Below are 24,036 nucleotides of genomic sequence, written 5' to 3'. Positions count from 1 at the left end.
CAGATATTGAAGATTTTCATTCCAAAAGGCTATATCCACCAATTTTTTTTTTGTAGATTCTAAATGTGTATTAATATAGGGTTTGTTGCAAAACGCTATACAATGTTTGTATCCTGTATATTTGACTGTGATATGTTGTTGTCTCACCTAGCTATCTTAAGATCAATGCACTAACTGTAAATAGCTTTGGATAAGAGCACCTGCTACATGACTTAAAGGTCAAATGTAAATATTTGACATACATGTGACAGGTCTCGTATTGATTCATTTTTGAAACACTTTTACAAATATTGATGTCACAAATGTACCATTTGTAGAGTTCAAACGTAGTTATTTGTTACATTTGACTAGCATTCCTACATACTTCTCTGAGAGTGAGGCGGATATACGGCGTTTTGCATCAAAACCTTATTTGTCTCTTTAAAATGAAACCATCAAGTGATATTTCTCAACAAATCCATGTCAGTCATTGAACAACCTCATGCCACGATTAGATGGTGAAGAAAAAAAACACACCAATCTTTCTCAAAGTTCTTTTAAAAGCAAAATCTTATAATTTACAAAGTTTGTGAAAATGGACATATAGCCTTTTGGAATTCAATTCTTTAAGTGGTTCTGCAGAATGGTGCCCTGATGGCTGTGAAATATGGCACCTCGCAGAGTAGGAAACGGAGTGACAATGTTACCACATTACCAACCACCACCTCCCTAGTTCTCCTGGGAACAATAACAGACAGAACACAGTAACAGGCCATATACGACTAGCGGTGTACTGCCAAACAAAATCTCTGGGATCATCTCCTATCACCCATGCTTAATTAAACTAGTGCTTTTGACATTTCTCATTCCCCCATAGGTGAAATAGAGCAGGTTTTCTGTTGTGAAAACAAGATAATCCCAGTTGGTGGGTATTGGGAGAAAAGCAAATATACTGTATGCATGTCGACTATCAAAATCAAACAAAGACACGTACTGACATCTGAACAAGCGCACCCCAAACACTCTGAATCATCAACAGCATTCATAACAATATCAGTTTACTCCTACACTTATTTGGTTGAGTGACTGTGTGAAATAAGAGTTGTGGGAGACGTTGGGAGCAGACAGAGACGTTTGCGTCACTACCGTGACCCCGGGTTCCCACTGGGCACACCATGTCATTGCAACGTGGATAACTAGGTCATATTTGGTTGAGACGTTGATCAATGAGATTACAACCTATATTTACCCACTCAAAAAGACAGCCAAAGGTTATAGTTGAACTTCCGATGTGTTTTCACAATGCTTTCAAACCATCCAAAAGCACAACCAAATTCCAATGGAAAGACCACGTCCGATATTTTGTTTGTTTATACAACAGATGAATGTGTTATCACTGTGCTTCATCTAAAAGCAGAACCAAATGACCTGGATGTAGTTGAAATTACATTCAAAGTAAATGATGCAAGTGATCAATGCCGTTTAGGAATCTGCACAGATCATTACAGCAATTGTGAAGATCTCCACAGACCTGCGATGACCTATGCACTCCATCTTGAACATGCACGCTTACACGGAACCTAAACCGGCTGCGCGCGTGCGCCATCGTGCATACATTTATTTTGCCCCCCCCCACACCAAGCACGATCACAACATGCAGGTTAAAATATCAAAACAAACTCTGAACCAATGACATTAATTTGGGGACAGGTCGAAAAGCATTAAACACGTATGGCAATTTAGCTAGTTTGCTTGCACTTGCTAGCTAACGTTAATGTGTCCTATTTAGCTAACGTGCTGTTGCTAGCTAATTTGTCCTGGGATATAAACATTGAGTTGTTATTTTACCTGCAATGCACAAGGTCCTCTACTCCGACAATTAATCCACACATAAAACGGCCAACCAAATAGTTTCTAGTCATCGCTCCTCCTTCCAGGCTTTTTCATCTTTGAACTTATATGGTGGTCGCATCTAAACTTTCATTGTATTACCACGACAACCGGCAACACAGTTCATCTTTCAATCACCCACGTGGGTATAACCAATGAGGAGATGGCACATGGGTACCTGCTTCTATAAACCAATGAGGAGATGGGAGAGGCAGGACTTGCAGCGCAATCTGCGTCAGAAATAGGAATGACTTCTATTTTAGCCCTTGTCGTTGGCGTGAGCAGTGTGGGTGCAATAATTGAATAACATGGATTTCTAAATGTATTTTGCGACGTCTCCGGTCTGGTCAGCATGTTATATGATAACCTACACTTATGTTTGTCTGAGTTGGAGACATGAATCCAACATATCATGTTTTTTTTAACTTGTCGACCAGGCTATTTATTGTATTTCAAAAGTGATTATTGAATGTTTTTTCTTTGTCAATGCAACCAAATATTAACATCTGAAGGAGATTTATATTCCACTTAGATAGTTCCATCTGTGCCACTGGCATTAATTCAAGTTTGTCTAAAAATTAATAATTGATATGTTGGATTCACGTCTCCATCTCAACCAAAAATTGAAGTTAAAGAATAGGACTAAATCAAAACAAACTTTAAATGCACTTCAAATAAAGTTTGATTTGATTGAGTTTAGTATCACTAAATATCATTACATTTGAAATCAACCAGAGCTTGAAACCCTAAGCCTATTGTCTATTTTTATTTCAAATGTTGGGTTGAAACAATAACTGTTGTTGACTTTGCAAACGCTATATAGGCCTAAATAAATATATAGGCCTAAATAAATATATAGGCCTAAATAAATATATAGGCCTAAATAAATATATAGGCCTAAATAGTATCATTGATGATATATGGCTTATAGAGTATGGTCACATTTCATTTGCTTTGTTAAACCTACCCTTTGGAATGACTTGGAAAGCAACAGTGAATGTATTTCGTTTTTTAAGTGGAGATCTCTCCACTATCATTCTCACAATATCACTAATAATCAGTAACAAATACCATAGCTAAGCAGGGTTTGGTTAAAAATCTGGACGGGAGACAAAATGGTAGCTCTAGATAGATACATTCTCCAGTAGGAGGTGCTGCCCAGCCCATAGTTTTTTCTTATAGTGTATATAAACATTCTTTTTCAAATCCAAAGTATTTTCCACGTAGATTCCACGTCACAATACGTTGACAAATTACGGTGAAACAATGTTGATTTAACCAGTTTCTGCACAGTGGGTCACCCCTATTTCCACCCTGGGGCTGCAGATGTCCCTGTCAGAGAGTTCACTGGATGACCAAACATGCTCTTTAAACATTAACAGAACGCATCCCAAATGGCACCATATTCCCTTTATAGTGCACTACTATTAACCAGGGCCCATAGTGCTCTGGTTAAAAGTAGTGCACTATATTAGGGCTTATGGTGCCATTTGCAACCATAATAACAGCAGGCCCACATGGGGAAACAGTTGCAAAAACTGCAATTTTATGACCAGCGTAACTTGAGGAACAAATGGCAATGGGCATACAGGGTCTCTACAATTTCTTTTATATATTCTACGCTCAAAGTGATCAAATAACACCGATAGCCACAGCCATGCCATAGTCTGTGACTGTGGCTTTAAATTTCATATGACCTAGTGTCCTTTAAAATGTACACGGAGGAAGAATGTCAATGACATGCGTGTCTATCTCTCCTAGCTCAAAGTTGAGAAGAGATTGACTGCATCAATATTGGTCTTTGAACGAGGCGTTGAAGGTACCGCACTATCTGTTTGGACACTCATCGGTATCACACAAGACATGCAACCAGAGGTCTCTTCACAGTCCCCAATTCCAGAACGGAGGCTGGGAAACAGTATTAAACAGAGCCATGACTAAATGGAACTCTGCCACCCCAGGTAATTCGAGCTAGCAATAAAACCAGATTTAAAAAAAAATTTAAAACAGGGACTGTGAAGAGACACAGAAATGGTTATGCATTTGGTATTGTATGAGGTATGTGATACGTGGTTGGGATACGATTGTGATATGTGGTTTTCTCACCTGGCTATCTTAAGATTAATGCACGAGCAGTGGTTTGCTCTGGATGGGAGCATCTGCTGAATTGCTCATTTGTAATGTAAATATGGTGCTATGTATGTATTTTATTTGTTATGTTGTTTCCTGTTTGGACCGCAGGAAGAGTAGCCGCTAATTGGGGATCCTAATAAGTACTAAAATAATGGAGGCCAGCCAGTCAGTGAGGCGGAGAGAGGCTGTGGTGCAATGGAGTCCATGTCCTCTCCCAGTCACAGTCACACAGGTGCTGCTGTCACTCTGCAGCCTGGGGGCTGGAGCCAGGAAGGGAGGGAGAAGCAGATGTGTGGTCTCTCTGAGGCCTGGACAAAGAGAGACAGAGAGAGTAGCTCTTAAGGCATGGACAGACCGGTAGGATTGTCGAGCTGCTGCCGGCCGAGAGTACTTAGCACCTCTGAACACAGTACCGGGCGCAATTTGCAAACTGAGTGCAAACCGATTGTACTTGTAGAAAACGGGCAAAAATGACATCCGGTCTCTATAACACACCGCAAGCGAATAAACGGCGAACGAATGCCCCCCCTACTGTACAGACTGACAATCGGTCTGGTGAGTTTCCTCCATAACTTTTAACATATCTGTGGGGGTTCTGGGTGCTGCTGGCTGGTCTCTCTCCGGTTACCTTGACAAGACCCTGGCGCTTCTCCTTCCCCACGGTTCACTTCCTATCTGGGCTGGAGTGTGTCGTGTGGCACACTGGGAGCTGGGAGCACATGGGGAGAGACTTGATTGAAGGAGTGGTAATGCTGTTATAGTGGGAAAATAATGGGTCAACCAACTGGGTTCCTCTGAAGTCTAAAGAAGGACGTGTCCAACTGGATAACTGGACGTGCCCTATTGGATAATAGGATGTGCTCTATTGAGTGGTCCTCCTCTTTAGTATTGTCCCCCCAAATTCCCTACAAATCCATGCCAACAGCACCCCATATCTGATACACTGAATTCACTCCACCGCAACTCTGCCAGCCAGCCAGGCAGCAATCTAATCTGCCATGTGGATGGATATCTGAGACCTGTGATGGACTCTGTAGGAGAGGTGATTGGATTTGGAGAGGCCACAGTGAAGTTAACCCACAGAACTAAAAATGTGATTCAATGGACTGCACTGTGGATGATTCCTAGGACTAAAATCTCTGGGTGAGGAAAAGCCACTGAGGCATTTTATCTGACCCACAGCTCACCGCAATAGTGGAGAAGCTCAGTAATAGAATCTTCTAGGAGGGCAGGGCAAAGTTCACGATAGCAGTCACACACACATACACACACTCTTGGGCTTATCCATGTCTCCCACGCAGAGCGCTGAAGGGCCTGTATCCCCCCACAGACAAAGGCCCTCTGTGACCTCCACATCTAAACATGTACAGGAGGAGGAGAGAGGCTCCAGTTCTCAGGGCCGCCTACCAACCAGGCCTCCAAACCCATCTCCAAGAGACCTCTCCCCCCACTGACTGAAACACACACACACACACACACACACACACACGTACACATTCCTGCCGGAGGCTGGAACACCACGACCTTCACAGCTCCACATCCGTGCAACAGTGTATGTGTCTGTTTCTGAAGGAATGTGGCTGGCCTTTCAGATGTTCTATCTCTGGAGGGAGGGTAGTGTTGTCTTTACCTAACTGTGGTAAATGTTCATCGGGTTGAGTCTCAAACGGCACCTTTTTCCCTTTATAGTGCACTACTTTTGACCAGAGCCCTATTGGACGATACCCTATGGGGAATCGGTTGCCATTTGGGACGCATCGTGGGAGTGAAACAGAAAGTAAAGCGTCACTGCTCGCCACAAACTAACAAACTTGAAAGATCCCTGCCCGTACGTCAAAATATTTCCCTACTCGGCAGTCTTCACAGTGAGCCGGAATCTCGTAACTCGCCGGCATTGCAGTGGATATGATAATCAAGACGATTCCACTCCTTCAAATCTATTGAGAGAAGAGGCAGGTATGAAGGAAAATAAGCAGGTGAAATATGTGGCCTGGAGTAGTGTGAGAGAGAGGGAGACTCATCAAGGTTAATTGGTCTGTTGAGAGGATAGTCATCTGGCTCATACATCGCCTCTGCTCATTGTTTCCCTAAGTCTGTGCTGGGTTAAACCTTATACAGCCCCTAAAAAGCTTGAACATAACCCTGGCAAGGTACTGTACCCTTGCCCTATTCCCACTACAAGATATGAAGGAGAGTCTGAGTGGAGAAAGAGAACTCTATTCTTCAATTCACATGACATCCTTGCCTTACCTTTCGTTGTGGCTGGCAACGTCACATTTTTCGTCCGCAGCTCAAATGGACCGTGAATATCACAGTAGCCTCTAGCCAGTAAGCACAAACTATTCAACAATGACTGAAATTTTTCTTCAAAACCTTATTACACTCTTGAATAATGCAACAATTCACAAGCATGTAAAAAAAAATAAAAAAGTATCTAAATAACTTCACATATCTTCATTGTAAAGGGTTTAAAGACTGTTCCCCATGCTTGTTCGATGCACCATAAACAATTAATGAACATGCACCTGTGGAACGGTCGTTAAGACAGTAACAGCTTACAGACGGTAGGCAATTAAGGTCACAGTTATGAAAACTTAGGACACTAAAGAGGCCTTTCTACTGACTCTGAAAGAAAGATGCCCAGGGTCCCTGCTCATCTGCGTGAATGTGCTTTGGGCATGCTGCAAGGAGACATGAGGACTGCAGATGTGGTCAGGGCAATAAATTGCAACGTTCAAACTGTGAGATGCCTAAGACAACGTCCCCTATGGGCACAAACCCACTGTTGCTGGATCAGACAGGACTGGCAAAAAGTGCTCTTCACTGACGAGTTGAGGTTTTGTCTCACCAGGGGTGATGGTCGGATTTCCGTTTAACGTCGAAGGAATGAGCGTTACACCAAAGCCTGTACTCTGGAGGGGGATCGATTTAGAGGTGGAGGGTCCGTCATGGTCTGGGGCAGTGTGTCACAGCATCATCGGACTGAGCTTGTTGTCATTGCAGGAAATCTCAACGCTGTGCGTTACAGGGAAGACATCCTCCTTCCTCATGTGGTACCCTTCCTGCAGGCTCATCCTGACATGACCCGCCAGCATGACAATGCCACCAGCCATACTGCACGTTCTGTGCGTGATTTCCTGCAAGACAGGAATGTCAGTGTTCTGCCATGGCCAGTGAAGAGCACGGATCTCAATCCCATTGAGCACGTCTGGGACCTGTTGGATCGGAGGGTGAGGGCTAGGGCCATTCCCCCTAGAAATGTCTGGGAACTTGCAGGTGCCTTGGTGGAAGAGTGGGGTAACATCTCACAGCAAGAACTGGCAAATCTGGTGCAGTCCATGAGGAGGCGATGCACTGCAGTACTTATTGCAGCTGGTGGCCACAACAGATACTGACTGATACTTTTGATTTTGACCCCCCCCCCCCCTTTATTCACATTATTCCATTTCTGTTAGTCACATGTCTGTGGATCTTGTTCAGTTTATGTCTCAGTTGTTGAATCTTGTTATGTTCATACAAATATTTACACATGTTACGTTTGCTGAAAATAAACGCAGTTGACAGTGAGAAGACGTTTCTTTTTTTGCTGATTTTATGTGCGGACCACAGGCGGCTTGGTGGCACCTTAATTGGGGAGGACGGCCTCATAGTAAGGACTGGAACGGATTCAATGGAACGATATCCAACACATGTGTTTGATACCATTCCATTCGCTTGGTTCCAGACATTGTTATGTGCCGTTCTCCCCTCAGCAGCCTCCTGTGGCCCAGACAATTAAAGGGTTTATTTTCTGGTCTGTAGGCTACACTTTATAAAATTTTAGCTTCAAGACAAAAGCACAGAGTTGCTATAAGAGCCATGTCTTCATCAAGTGACGTTAGACAATCAAAAATTAACGATTAACCCTCTCATACAAATAAAAAAAGTACAGTGGGCCTACCTCACAACATTACAACAAACCAGGCTTCACTTTTATCATTTTAGGCTTCAATATCATGCAAATTGTGACTGAAAATGTGGGTATAAGTGAATTTACCATGACAAGCTGTTTTATATGGAAGCTCATACCCGCCACCACCAACAACAACAAAAAGAAATTGCCTCATGACATGTCAACGTGTACAATTAGTCTGTGCTTCAGTCTGATCAACTGTAGCCTACTGATAACAACCACAGCTGCAGGTAGCCTAGAGAAGCCTATGCGTTCTGATCCCATCTGGGCCAGGGGAAAAGTAACGTCATGTTTTTTGTAGCCCACGGTATGTATTTATAGCCTAAAATAGCACTATTTACTTGTGTTCTGAGAAAATACGATCAAATTTGGTTGATATTCACACTTCGGGTGGCTAGGCTACCTAGGCCTTTTTAATCCAAAATGACTGACTGGATGAGTATCTTTTTAATTACAGATACCAAGGCCTACGTGATGAAACCCTGCATACAGCGAGCTCAGCCCTGTTCGTTTTTGTTCAATCGCAGGTGTTGTCTCTTTGTCGTGTAAAGGGTTTTAATGTTTTCATCCTCCATAGGGCCAGGAGTTTTTCCAGGAGTTAAAAAAAAAAAAACATATGACCTGATTACAAAAAGTACCTGGTGCCATCATAGCCCTTATACAACTACCTTATTACTATGTCATACGCTACAATTAGGGTCCGGAGTTGGTTAGATTAGCCTATTACCAGATCAGGAAAAGCTCTGGGGCCCAGGAAACCTATTGGATAACCTTAGGTATTTTTTAAAAACCTCCCGCTTTGGGCTGGATGTGTCAATGTGTAGTTCATACATGCATGATCTATGAGCAGAATTACTGTCTTACCTCAATTATCCACGAAATCCCTAATTTGAAATGGCGTGGCACGGGTTCAAGAAAACAGTCGCTTTCAAACTAGGGATTTCGTGGCTAATTGAGGTAAGGCAGTAATTCCGCTCATCGATTATACGATAACTCAAGCATATTAACTACACATTGACACATCCAGCCCAAAGCGGGAGGTTCAAAAAAAGACTTTCTTAGTCAACAAAGTACCGGAGCATGCCTTTAAAATGTCCAATACAATTGATATCATTTCGATTTAGTCATAGGCTTTATAACTTGTAATAGATGGATTTGCGAAGACATAGATGCCCACTTCTGGGACTCGATAAGGAACAATCTCTATGACAGCCTGATGTCTTTGGGTTTTAACTATGTCAGTCTAAACAAAACACACACACACACATTCATAACAACTCCACAATCACAGCATTCTGCTTATCATCATTTTGTTACCAAAACAAGCCACAGTGGTATTCCCAGGTCAGTTAATACTCCATATGTTATGACAGCAGTGACTAACCTCATGCCTTTCCCCCAACCATGTGAAATTCGCTCACTAATGATTTATTTGAAGTAAGATGAAATAAGCTCAACTTCCTGCATTTCAAGAATTTGTTATCCCCACTGAAGCAAGCTCCAAAAACATTCATTCAAACCGAAGCCACATGACCATATATGTTCAAATGATCATAGCAGCGTGCTCATCTTACGACTGCTCTGAGACTGTTTTGAATGAGCTGGTCGCTTCCCCCACTCACTGGTTGCCTTTGACTCCAAGCACGCTCAGTGTGCTCTGGTAGTCGGGGGGGGGGGTTGGCTGCTACTAGCCCCACGCTCTCTGCTTTCCTTCTCCCTCTTTTTGTATTACAAATGCCTGTGACACTCTGCTCCCTCTCTCTCTCCTTCCCTCCAGTCTTCAAAAGGAAACGAGTGTGGGATTCAGGGGGACTGGAAATAACCTTCACATTGGACGGCTTTCCCAGCTATCTCGCTCTCACACACAGACCGCATCTGCGCTGTGCCGACGCTCTCGCTCTCCCCCTCATACACACAAACATGCTTGAGTAGTCACACATAACACACGCCGGGGTCTGGTTCTCTCGCTCTCAATGAGAGACAGCGCTACTAGGCTACTCACCACTCCATGGACCAGGAACTCAAACAGTTTGCTCTTGGTGGCTTTGCGCGCTCCCCCTGCCGTCTCCTCCGTAGCCATTTGCTCCGTCCCCTCGCTTCCCCCTGCTCCTACTACGTCTCCCTCTCTTTCTTTTGTCTTTCGCTCTCCCTCTGCCTCTCTTCCCCCTCACCCGGGCGTTCAAATCCCCTCCCTTGCTCCACTTTCCTCCTCTTTGTGCTCTTTTCCAGCTCTCTCCCTCGCCTTCGTTCTCTCTTAACCCTCTCAACCTCTGTGTTTTTGCAGTGCAGCCCTGCCGAGGCTCTCACTGTCTCGCAGCACACTTTTTAGTTGAGCTGCCTTTCAGGAGCAGGAGCCCGGCGAAGAGGGGGAGTGGGGGCCCGGCAGGGGGGTTTGAGCCGGCCCACCCCGCCGGCCCCCCCACCACAGCTGTTGCATTCCATTGGTAGATAAGGGCATGCTGTGTGCCTGGCTGTTTGAGAACAGGGACTGGGGAGGTTATCTTCAGTTAGCCATTCCCACACCCTAGCAACGAGCCCAGAGGCCACGGTCAACCCCTCAGCACAATTGATTCTCAAAAAAGGACAAGTGGCTCTTAAATGGGACACACTGTATATTACAAACCTAGGGCACACAGTGTCAAACCTAAATCACTACAACCTATGTGTCCGACTGTTGCCTCTCAAAGTAACAGGATCACAAATGTAGCGGAAAAGCCATCTGTCATCTATACACAATATCGTGATATAGATAGACTATCATGGTAACACGGCCTAAAGCACGATCATTGGTCAGCAAGGAAAAGATTCAGACTCTGTATCCAAAAACAAAGAACAGTTCCTGGTTGGACACAGCTGTGTGCACCACCATGTCTAATGAGCCTGCTAATATCCGTTCTGCCTCCAAAGCCCACTTCACAATGGGAAAGGGCCTCCTTCAGAACACCTTCACTTCCTGTCTTTCAATGTCTGTGTCCCAAAATGGCACCCTATTCCCTATAGTGCACTCAAAAGGTGGTGGACTACGTAGGGACAAATCCCATATCTGGCTTTAGCCTGGATTTGTCCGAGGGGCATTCAGAAAGGTCCAGGGGTTCTCTCCTCTCTTCCCTTTGTTAGATATAGGATGAAGTGGGCCCTAGACAGTGATCCTGGGTCAGTTTTTGCATTTCCCCACTAATTGTTAAGGTTAGGATTGGGGGAGGGGAAGCTGATCCTAGCTCTGTACCTAGGGGAAACTTCACCCCGGAGCCTTTGTTAGTCTGTCTCATGGTCGGGTTACTAAAAAGTGGAGAGCCCTGTCTGGGTTGCAGACATAGCCGCAGGTCATATTTCTGACTCACAGACTTCTCCTCCCCCCCTCTTTCTCCGCCCTCCTTCCAAGGGGTTGAATTATTAATGAGTTGATTTGAATGACAAAGGGGCGTTGAAGTGGGGCAGGATCAAAGGGCATCCGGCTTATGACACATGCCAGTTGTTACCATTATCACCAGCAGCTCTGTGATCTGTGGCCAAGGTGAGAAATGGTAGTGGCGGTGGTGGGTTAGAGATGGCAGGAGGGAACAATATCAACCACTTCAATGAATAAAAGGTTTAAAACCAGATGCCCCAGAGTAAAGGACTCAACAGTTCCAACAAATCCCTGATTCAAATGGATCACAAACCTGACAGCAGAAAAAGAAAATGGACAAATAGTTTACCCCAATGCTCTGTGTCGTCAGTCTCCTCCAAAATGGATTTGATGCAAGGGTTTTCTACTGAAATGGCAGGGGAAATGGGAGGGGATGGGACAGCACTGGGGGAGGGGAGTACTGTCTGTATTAAGGGGCATCTAGTTCCCACTTCACCCCATACTCGGAGCTTGGACTTCAGCGGTCTCGCAAGTGAGGGAGCCATTCTTCAACAAGTGACAGCAGTGCGGTTCAGTTATTGTAGTAAAGGGCCAGCTGGTACGTAGGCCTGTAAACGCCTAGGTCAGAGGTCTCAACCTGTGACCTTCCTAGAGTGGCTCTGATCCCTATTGGAGGGAGCAGTGGCACCCAGCACCATTCATCATTTAACTAGCAGGAGGAAACTGAGAAAGATGTCTGCATGGTCATTTATGTCAGAAACAGTCAGCAACAGACAGCCATGTTCCAAATAAAAACATACAGAATCCTAGGATAGGTCAGCTAATGATGCCAAATTATAATGCCACAGTTATTGACTGGTGTTTGAGTCTAATTGCAATCCATCTATTGAGCAGCGTGCTCTGTCCTCCTCATCCCTGTTTTAATTGTGCCATTTGGGCTTTCCCTTATTGGTGGCGACACCTACTGTTGAGATGAGTGAAATGCCTCCCAACGTTGTGCTCTACAGTAGCTGTGCTGCAAAGCCCCATAGATCTTGGGGTTTAATGGTTGACTCCATCCATCAGCCCCATATTAAGATGCAGTGAATGATTACGTTAGTTAAACTGTGCATCTCTTTTATGCATAGAATAATTTAAAAATCATCTAAAATGTTATATTATATAACGTACATCTGCTCTGGTGTACAGTCAAGAAGCACCAAACAAATCACCTTAAAACAAGCAGAGTCAGAGATAAAACGTTGTCCTTGTTTCTCCAGCAAATGGCACGTGGGCGTCAAAAGATAACAAAGGGATCCAACCGTTCAGGAAGGGGCACGGATGGCTTGTGCGCAGAAGTACCCCTTGCTGGACCCCCGCAGTCTCCCTCACCAATAGGCCAACCAGTATCACCAAACGGCCATGACCCATTCTGTAGCACAGGGGAGAAGGGGGCTAACAGGGGGTAATCGCTTGCTGGGAGCAGTAGTAGTACTACAATGGCCAGTAGAGGGGGCACATACTGCTGCTATATGAGCAGACTCCCCTGTCTAGGAGGGGACTATAATGAGTCTGCTTGAATGAAAAGGACCCCTCCCTCATGCAGTGTGCTATAGGAATATGTGGAAATATACTACACCCAGTTATTAATAATTTATTTCCACACTCTCCTTTTTGCCATTGAAAGGGGACATACCTTTTTTTTTTTACTTTTAAATTAATTTAAATTGAATCACAGATCGCCTCTTTCTTCATTCATTCCTACAGTGCCTGAATGGGCAGACATACACTATTCTCGTGTGGCCACTAGGGAGAGACACTGAGCACACAGCAGTGTATGTTGAGCATACTGCAGTACAGTTTCATCAAAGCATCGTCATTAGTTCTACTGCTAAATTTCCACTCGAGGTTAATTGAAGTCAGTGGTCATCAATGACATTGTAAAAATCCCAATCTAAACATAGAACATATGCAACAGGCTATATTTGGTGGCTAATTCAATACATTCAATAAAACCGTGGATAAATGATAAAATTGTAATGGCTAGAATGACATTGTTTTAATTCTATCATAACCGATTCACAACTACAAAAGTAATCATGCCTTCCAGTATGTAACCATAAACTAACGCGATTCCCGAGATGCCAATAACAAATCGCTGGATAACGACTTTTTATTTTATTTGACATCGCTGCTAAAAGTGGTGGTGCAGCAGTGTAACAAAAGACTTAGCAAAGAAAAGGGAAAATCCATACACAGTCTGGCCACAGCCAGTCTCTCAATACACCCGCTTTGTCTACATTCTCCAAGTATTCATTAGAGAGACGCAGGAATGAGAAGAGAGAGAGAAAGGAGAATGAGCGAACGAATGAAAGAGAGAAAGGACTCAGAGAGAGAGGGGGGGGGGGGGGATAGGGGGATATGGGGAACATAATAGGTATTCCAGAAAGTGCTGACGCGGTTTCGTTTTACAGTACACTATGGTGCCCCCTTCACATGTAGACAAATTAGCCACCAAATATAGCCTGTTGCATATGTTCTATGTTTAGATTGGGATTTTTACAATGTCATTGATGACCACTGACTTCAGTTAACCTCGAGTGTATATATATATATACATATACACACACTACACACACACAACATTAGAGTACACACTACACACAAACTCCTCCACGTTATTGTCACAGTTGGGTTGTGAGGGGGAATGCAATAAAGACGGGATTCCCTCCTGTCGGGCCCATTATCTTTCTTTCTTCCGTGTGAGAGTTGCAAACAAACCCCTGCTAAAGCTGGTTGAGGGGCTGAGTTCCAGGACAACAGCTCTCTATAGGATTTTGGGCCCCACAATCAAAGGATGGACTACAAAAGCACAAGGAGCTGCACCTTTACTAAGGACTCAGGATTAAGGAGGGGAAAAAAATCCAGGAAAGATTTCTCTAAAGAACACATTTGAAATAGTCAGACTGGTAGAGACAGGAATTCAAGCGACAGAAAACATAGTAACAGGATATTACATATATTGAACAAAAATATAAATGCAACAATTTCAATGATTTTACTAAATTACAGTTAATGTAAGGAAATCAGTCAATTGAAATAAATTCATTAGGCCTTAATTTATAGATTTCACATGACAGGGCAGGGTCACAGTCATGTGGGGAGCCAGGCCCAGCCAATCAGAATTTGTTTTTCTCCACAAAAGGGATTTATTACAGACAAACACTTATCAATGCATTTCTTGTGCGTATTACAGTTCATGAAACATGGGACCAACACATGTTGCGTTTATATATTTCTTCAGTATATTAGCATGAAGTAGTCATAGGTTAGCAATAGGATAGTAATAGAATACAGTAGATATTATCGAAATCCATTAGGAAAAAAACTTGATGCCATAAATGCAGATTATGCATAATTCGATGCAGAATAAGCATAAAACAAGTACTCTTAACAGGTGGATGACTGCATGCATTGATACCAGTATAAAGGTCCAGCTAATCATCATTCCAGGAGTGGTTTCAGCACCTGACCTGGGCTATTACAGATTCGGGAATAGTTTAGAATAAGACCTTGGGTTGCAGCAGGAGTTGTTTGGGACAAAGCATCTTTATCCAGGGAGCATTTACGGTTGAGCTGCTTGGCAGAAGCCCCCCTCACCGCTCCCCTCGCAATGAAAGGGAGCATTGTGAGAGTGGATGGAGACTCCGTCCACAGCCTCACAATGAGCGGAGTTTCCCTGCACTGCAGCCTTAGGCGGGCGACAACAATCAACACACTGCAGGAAGGCTTCTGGACATTACCCAAGGGCATTTCCTGTTTGCTGTCGCCATAGCAACCACCTGTCCTACCTTTCCTTTACAGGTAGCAACTCAACCTGCAGCCAATGAGAAACTGGGACATGGTGGAAATATTGCAGTCGATTTACTTTAACTGTTACAGTAGATGCTAGTTTAGTGCCAATGTAGACTAGTGCAAGCCTTAACATACCAAAACTTGAGTTGGGTGTTGACGAAAAACACATACGGTATCTGGCGGGTATTTAGGCCAAATAAAATGGGCAGTTTTCTGACAAGCTTTGTGTCAACAGTAAGTCCCACAGCGGAGAGACGCAGTAGCTATAGCAGGAAACATAGCTAGCTACTGTGGTTACTAAGGCTACAGTTCAGAAACCCAGTAACCGGGCCTCCCACCCCTCCCCTACAGGACCTCAGAGCCGCCCTGTGCTGTGCTGCTGGGACACCCAATACACTACACTAATCCACAGTGAAACGCAGAATCACAGACAGTCAGCCATCATGAATGTACATGAACCAGCCAGGCGTCTCATCTAAGAAAAATAGCATTGGGACAGAATATGCACTGGCAACCCTCTCCTCTTGGTACAGAAAGCCTCTCCCTACCCCTCTACTTTAACCTAGTTTGCATACAGCTAATCTAGCCTAGATCCTTCAGCACCACTCTGCCCAGACAGGATGGAAGAGAGGGCAAACAGAATGAGGCCAGGGCTGTGTCCCATATAGAACCCTATCCCCATAGGGTGTGGTCAAACGTAGTGCACTATGTAGGGAATAGTGTGCCATTTGGACACAGCTCCATGTGCATAAGGAGGACTTTCATCAGACTGTTCCCAGTCCAAGATAGGGAGTCTCAAGAGAAACAACAGCAGTGGAAGTTATACCAAAGCAACTGATTGATTCTAGGATTAAAGTATCTGGGATAATTCCCCATGCCATTGGGACATTGGGGGGGAAGTGGGTGAAGTGAACTGGAAACAAAGGGGCAGACAGGACTGGCAGTGGTTCTCCAATCCAGATCGAATGCTGCATGCGCTTGAGACCTAATGATGCTCATTAAATGTTGTATACTGAACAAAAAATAAATGCAACATGTAAAGTGTTGGTCCCATGTTTCATGAGCTGAAATAAATATCCCAGATTTTTTTCCATAGGCACAATAAGCTTATTTCTTTCAAACTCTGTGCACAAATGTGTTTAAGTCCCTGTTAGTGAACATTTATCCTTAGCCAAGATAACACATTGCCACAGATGTCTCAAGTTTTGAGAGGGAGCGTGCAATTGGCATGCTGACTGCAGGAATGTCCACCAGAGCTGTTGCCAGAGAATTGAATGTTAATTTCTCTACTATAAGCCGACTCGACTCCAACGTCGTTTGAGAGAATTTGACCGTATGTCCAACCGGCCTCACAACCGCAAACCACGTGTAAAACCACGCCAGCCCAGGACATCCACATCCGGCTTCCCCTGTGGGGTCATCTGAGACCAGCCACCTGGACAGCTGATGAAACTGAGGATTATTTCTAGCTGTAATAAAGCCCTTTTGTGGGGAAAAACTAATTCTAATTGGCTGCACCCCTGCCCAGACAAGTGAAATCTATAGATTAGGGCCTAATTCATTTATTTCAATTGACTGATTTCCTCATGAACTGTAACTCCGTAAAATCATTGAAATTGTTGCTTGTTGCGTTTATATTTTTGTTCAGTATAAAACCTAGTGTGTTGTTCAACATGCACTGTCGGAGTCTGACAGTATGGAAAATGACATCAAAAAAAGTAATGGACTGAAACTGCTTCCGTCTGCGCAGGTAGGCCATAGAAAAGTGATGACACCCACCAAACCAAATGACAAAAATCACCCCTACCGCCAACATCAATCCATACAGCTGCTGCTGGCCATATTTGGATGGTTTTCATTTGCAACTTGGCTGCACTGCGTGCTGTCTGGGTGCACACTCTTTATGGATGCATGGCTCTTGGGGCCATGGTGTTGGTGCAGTATCGAGTGTTTGCATTTAAATGGGTCGGCCTTGGTGAAGCCAGACAGGCCGTCTCAGACACACAGTCACCCGAGCCTTTCCTGCGTCACACCACTGCTCCATGTGCCTTCACTACACAGCACGGCCTGCAAGCATTTAAAAGACAGAAGTACGTTCAAACATCCAGTTGAACATCTCCAAATAAACACTTATGGTAGGATAGTAGTGATTAAGAACACATATATGTAATATTCTGGCAAAGCTGGGTCTTTGCCATCTGTAATTAGGTTAGATAAACATAGTAATTTTGAACTAAAAGTCCAAATTGAATCTCTTTTTTTGTGTGACTGGTGTTGCTGGTGTATAGCCAGTCTACTGAAACTAGACTACAACTAAATACATACATTTAACTGTATGTCCAACCCTGTCTTCTTTGCCCACAGTCCTGTACCACAGACACAGCCTTCCAAGCCACAGTCTCCTCAGCCACGTCCCCATGTTGGAAGTGATGTAGCCAACTCTATTGTTTGTTGTCAAGACACATACAACATAGGAGCAAGCTACAGTCTCCCTACTGTATTGTACGACTCGCGCACTATGCTAGCATGTCATTTCTGTACTTTCAAACTTTCAGCATATTTAGCGCTTCCTATCGAGCCCAAGTCTACCAAGCCAATCCTGTAGTTTGTTTCCTGGGTAACAAAATCTTGGCCCTTCTTTCATACGGCCAGGGCATTCCTTGCCAGCCAAATAAGGAAGTACTCATTGTCCAGATCTCCCTGCAAGTAATCCTAAACACAAAAGCCAAGGACCATTCAATAGGGTTAACTAATATTCGGGAAGAGCAGTACAAATTTGTCAAAGTTTTAACTGAGGGCATAGTTTCAAAGACTTCAAAGACATTGCAGAATTTGAAATGCCTTGAACACAACGACAGTAAGTGGGTCATGATATGACCAATACCGTGCTTATATTCAGGTACAGTATAAGCCACTCTTTCAAGAAGTTCTGCTGTGAAGCCAAATCATGCCTCACGAGCAAAAAGAAAACTATGGGCCCTCGAACAAAACGTTCATCCTACATCTCTCCCTTGTTGGGGTGATGGGTCATCTATCTACTGGTATGCTAGATTCAAGAGAACAAAGAGGGATGGAGAGAAAGGGAAGGAAGGAGGGTGGGGGGAAGAAAGGAGAGAGGTAGATGTAGAGGGGTTCTATTACTGTTCAGCCATCCTTTAAGTGTCCCTTGTGAAAAAAGGGCAGATATTTTAAAATTGTACTTTTTCTTTCCCTGCAGACTTGAATGCAGCAGGGTAGACCATCTGACTCCCTCTCAGGGCTTGAGGTAGAGGCTGACCCTAACTACAGATCTAGGACCAGTTTACCTTACTCACAACCCTGACCTTAACCACTCAGTAGATGTGACCTTCAGGGCTAAGGGTCATGCCTCACCTCTCTAAAATGATATGTGCCACACCTCTTATGTACATAGACAACAACACTGAAACCAAGCTGACGCTATCTTTACGAAGTTAGTGCTTTGTCTTGAGGTAAGGTTTTCTCCCTAACACTTGTAAGCTACATAAGCAGTTGCAACCCGTTTTCCAATGAAAATGTTTCGGCAGAGCCACAGTAACACCCCACATTGCAAGGTGAAATGCTAACACTGCACGTGGGACAGTGCAGAAGCCACACATTCCAACAAGGTTATAGCATGGAAATCCATTGTTTTTCTTTGTCTGGATGGAATCTAAGCACAAGGGAGAATGAAATGCCGTGCATATACAGTACCAGTCAAAAGTTTGGAAACACCTATTCATTTAAGGGTATTACTATATTTGTACTATTTTCTTCATTGTAGAATAATAGTGAAGACATCAAAACTATGAAATAACACATATGGAATCACGTAGTAAGCAAAAAAGTTTTAAACAAATCCAAATATATTTTATATTTGAGATACTTCAAAGTAGCCACTTTTTTAGTCCCTACATGATTCCATGTGTTATTTCATAGTGTTGATGTCTTCACTATTATTCTACAATATAGAAAATAGCAAAAATAAAGAATAACCCTTGAATGATGAGTAGGTGTGTCCAAACTTTTGATGGTACTGTATATCACCAAAATGTATTGGATGGAAAACTTCAGTACAACCACAGCCGTTGCTTGTAATAATGCACGAGTTTGGATATTGAATTATAAAGCTGTAAACTGAATCACTCTCTAACTGACTTGATTTGTAGCAAAAGAGGACAAATGATGGTCAAGACAAATGCCACCACTAGCCTACATTCACACAACAAATCTAGTCCACAGTGTTTTGCTGGAAGACCAAGTGAAAGTGCCTTATATCTCACACATACAGGTAATCGCCAAAATAAAGGAAACACCAACATAAAATGTCTTAATAGGGTGTTGGGCCAGAACAGCTTCAATACAGCTTCAATGCAGCTTGGCTGCGTGTGTCTGGAACTCTATTGGAGGGATGCGACACCATTCTTCCACAAGAAATTCCATCATTTGATGTTTTGCTGATGGTGGTGGAAAACGCTGCCTCAGATGCCGCTCCAGAGTCTCCCATAAATGTTCAATTGGGTTAAGATTTGGTGACTGACACGGCCATGGCATATGGTTTACATCGTTTTCATGCTCATGAAACCATTCAGTGACTACTCGTGCCCTGTGGACGGGGGGCATTGTAATCTTAGGAGGGCATAGCCATGGTAGCCAAAATAATGGGCAAAAATAATGGCATGATGGGATGTTAATTCCTGAATTAACTCAGGAACCACAAATGTGTGGAAGCACCTGCTTTCAATATACTTTGTATCCCTCATTTAGTGAAGTGTTTCCATTATTTGGGCAGTTACCTGTAGCTACTCCTAGCACTATCCTCACAATGAGTACCACCATTACTTGATTAGTATAGAGGCATTAGTGTTTGAGTTTTAAAATAATCCCAACACATTGCACAGATAATCAAATACCCCTACATACTGTATACATATATACATATACATATACATATGTATATACATATATACATATACATATGTATATACATATATATATACACATATATATATATATATATATATATATATATATAATCATGTGCCTATGAAGATTTATACTGTCAGGACTGAGCCGGTGTGCTCTAGGAGGAAGTCCACTGTGTGCAGCTCACCCTGCACTAAACATAAATAACATGAGCATATCTACTTCTGCTAAGCTTCCCAGTAAAGCAATAAAATCAAGTAAGCATCCCAAAAGAAACGTGCTCAAAATAGCCCATGTAAACATATGTAGCTTAAAGAAACATGTTCATGAAATTAATAATTTGCTAGTAACAGATGACATTCATATTCTGATTATCTCGGAAACTCACTCAGATAATACATTTGAAGATACAGTGATAGCAATACAAGGTTATAACATTTACAGAAAATAAAGAAATGCCAAATGTGGAAGTGTTGCTAATTATATTCAGAACCACATTCCTGTAAAGATTAGAGAGGATCTCATGCTAAATACTGTGAAAGTAATATGGATACAGGTTCATTTGCCTCATCTAAAGCCCATTCTGGTGGGAAGCTGCTATAGATCACCTAGTGCTAACATCTGGATACCATGTGAAATGCTTGATAATGTATGTGATATCAACAGAGAAGTATGTTTTCTGGGTGATTTAAATATTGACTGGCTGTCATCAAGCTGCCCACTCAAGAAAAAGCTTCAAACTGTAACCAGTGCCTGCAACCTGGTTCAGGTTTTCAGTCAATTAACCAGGGTAGTTACAAACAGCACAGGAATGAAATCATCAACATATATTGATCACATCTTTACTAATGCAGCAGAAATTAGCTTGAAATCAGTATCCAGATCCATCAGATGTAGTGATCACAATATAGTAGCCATATCTAGGAAAACCAAAGTTCCAAAAGCTGGGCCTAATATAGTGTATAAGGAGGTCGTACAATACGTTTTGTAGTGATTCCTATATTGTTGATGTAAAGAATATTTGTTGGTCCATGGTGTGTAATGAGGAGCAAACAGACATTGCACTTGACAAATTTGTGAAGTAGTTTATTCCAGTTACTAATAAGCATGCACCTAATAAGAAAATGACTGTAAAAACTGTTAAATCCCTGTGGATTGATAAAGAATTGGAAAATTGTATGGTTGAGAGGGATGAATCAAAATGAAATGGCAAATAAGTCTGGCTGCACAAACGATTGGCAAACGTATTGCAAATTGAGAAATGATGTGACTAATGTGACTAAATTGAATAAAAAGAATAAGAACCCACACTATGAAACAAAGATAAATTACATAAAGAATAATAGTAAAAAGCTTTGGAGCACCTTAAAATGACATTTTGGGGAAAAAGGCAAACTCAGCTCCATCATTCATTGAATCAGATGGCTCATTCATCACAAATCCAACTGATATTGCCAACTACTTTAATTATTTTGTAATTGGCAAGATAAGTAAACTTATGGCATGACATGCCAGCAACAAACGCTGACGCGACACATTCAAGTACAGTGCCTTGCAAAAGTATTCATCCCTTTGGCGTTTTTCCTATTTTGTTGCATTACAACCTGTAATTGAAATTGATTTTTATTTGGATTTCATGTAACGGACATACAGAAAATAGTCCAAATTGGTGAAGTGAAATGAAAAAAATTACTTGTTTCAACAAATTCAAAAAAACAAAAAACGGAAAAGTGGTGCGTGCATATGTATTCACCCCCTTTGCTATGAAGCCCCTAAATAAGATCTGGTGCAACCAATTACCTTCAGAAGTCACATAATTAGATAGATAAAGTCCAGCTGTGTGTAATCTGAGTGTCACATGATCTCAGTATACATACACCTGTTCTGAAAGGCCCCAGAGTCTGCAACACCACTAAGCAAGGGGCACCACTAAGCAAACGGCACCATGAAGACCAAGGAGCTCCGCAAACAGGTTAGGGACAAAGTTGTGGAGAAGTACAGATCAGGGATGGGTTATAAAAAAATATCTGAAACTTTGAACATCCCACGGAGCACCATTAAATACATTATTAAAAAAATGGAAAGAATTTGGCACCATAACAAACCTGCTAAGAGAGGGCCGCCCACCAAAACTCACGGACCAGGCAAGGAGGGCATTAATCAGAGAGGCAACAAAGAGACCAGGGATAACCCTGAAGGAGCTGCAAAGCTCCACAGCTGAGATTGGAGTATCTGTCCATAGGACCACTTTAAGCCGTACACGCCACAGAGCTGGGCTTTACGGAAGAGTGGCCAGAAAAAAAGCCATTGCTTAAAGAAAAAATAAGCAAACACATTTGGTGTTCACCAAAAGACATGTGGGAGACTCCCCAAACATATGGAAGAAGGTACTCTGGTCAGATGAGACTAAAATGTAGCTTTTTGACCATCAGGGAAAAGGCTATGTCTGGCGCAAACCAAACACCTCTCATCATCCCGAGAACAGTGAAGCATGGTGGTGACAGCATCATGCTGTGGGGATGTTTTCATTCGGCAGGGACTGGGAAACTGATAAGAATTGAAGGAATGATGGATGGAGCTAAATACAGGGAAATTCTTGAGGGAAACCTGTTTCAGTCTTCCAGAGATTTGAGACTGGGACGGAGGTTCACCTTCCAGCAGGACAATGACCCTAAGCATACTGCTAAAGCAACACTTGAGTGGTTTAAGGGCAAACATCTAAATGTCTTGGAATGGCCTAGTCAAAGCCCAAACCTCAATCTAATTGAGAATCTGTGGAATACACTTAAAGATGGCTGTACACCAGCGGAACCCATCCAACTTGAAGGAGCTGGAGCAGTTTTGCCTTGAAGAATGTCAAAACTCCCAGTGGCTAGATGTGGGGGGGTGAATAGTTATGCATGCTCAAGTGCTGTGTGCTATAAAACATATTTTGCATCTTCAAAGTGGTAGGCATGTTGTGTAAATCAAATGATACAAACCCCCCCAAAATCTATTTTAATTCCAGATTGTAAGGCAAAAAAAAATGAAAAATGCCAAGGGGGGTGAATACTTTCGCAAGCCACTGTATGTCTGACCAAATTATGAAAGATAAGCATTGTAATTTTGAATTCCGTAAAGTGACAACTTGGATGGACAATTGCTGAGAATAATAGCGGAAGATATTGCCACTTCTATTTGCCATATTTTCAATTTAAGCCTACTAGAAAGTGTTCGTCCTCAGGCTTGGAGAGAAGCAAATGTCGTTCCGATTCCTAAGAATAGTAAAGCTCCCTTTACTGGCTCAAATAGCCTGCCAATCAGCCTGTTACCAACCTTAACTAAACTTTTGGGAAAAATTGTGTTTGACCATATACAATGGTATTTTACAGTAAACCCATGGATATCAAACGTTCAGCATGCTTATAGGGAAGGACATTCAACAAGCACAGCACTTACACAAATGACTGATGGTTGGCTGAGAGAAATTGATGATAAAAATATTCTGTGGATTGTTCTGTAAGACTTCATTTTGACATTATCGATCATAGTCTGCTGCTGGAAAAACGTAGGTGTTATGGCTTTACACCCCCTGCTATATTGTGGATAAAGAGTTACCTGTCTAACAGAATACAGAGGGTGTTTTTTAATGGAAGCCTCTCCAACATAATCCAGGAAGAATCAGGAAATCCCCAGGGCAGCTGTCTAGGCCCATTACTTCAATCTTTACTAATGACATGCCACTGGCTTTGAGTAAAGCCATTGTGTCTATGTATGCAGATGACTCAACACTATACATGTCAGCTACTACAGCGACTGAAATGACTGCAACTCTTAAAGAGTTGCAGTTAGTTTCAGAGTGGGTGGCAAGGAATAAGTTAGTCCTAAAAATTTCTAAAACTAAAAGCATTGTATTTGGGACAAATCATTCACTCAACCTCAACTAAATCTTGTATGAAATAATGTGGAATTGAGCATGTTGAGGTGACTAAACTGC

At 42.7% G+C, this 24,036-nt stretch overlaps 1 protein-coding gene across 4 annotated transcripts in view; it reads right to left on the bottom strand.

Moving 5' to 3' along the window:
• The window catches only part of smarcd3b (SWI/SNF related BAF chromatin remodeling complex subunit D3b), a 46,393-nt gene that overhangs the window by 19,718 nt on the left and 2,639 nt on the right, over nt 1–24,036 (bottom strand). For 2 of the 4 annotated variants that reach the window (XM_020494714.2, XM_020494717.2), the window contains exon 1: nt 9,957–10,315. The exons of the other annotated variants lie outside the window; for them this stretch is intronic. In XM_020494714.2, coding sequence (XP_020350303.1) covers nt 9,957–10,034 — 78 coding nt within the window. In that variant the 5' untranslated portion in view covers nt 10,035–10,315. Of the gene's footprint in view, nt 1–9,956; nt 10,316–24,036 lie in introns of those variants that run through there. 4 annotated transcript variants of the gene reach the window in all.

This window comes from Oncorhynchus kisutch, linkage group LG11, assembly GCF_002021735.2.
Source record: "Oncorhynchus kisutch isolate 150728-3 linkage group LG11, Okis_V2, whole genome shotgun sequence".
Classification (NCBI taxonomy): Eukaryota; Metazoa; Chordata; class Actinopteri; order Salmoniformes; family Salmonidae; genus Oncorhynchus; species Oncorhynchus kisutch.
This window is presented reverse-complemented; position numbering and strand designations above follow the sequence as displayed.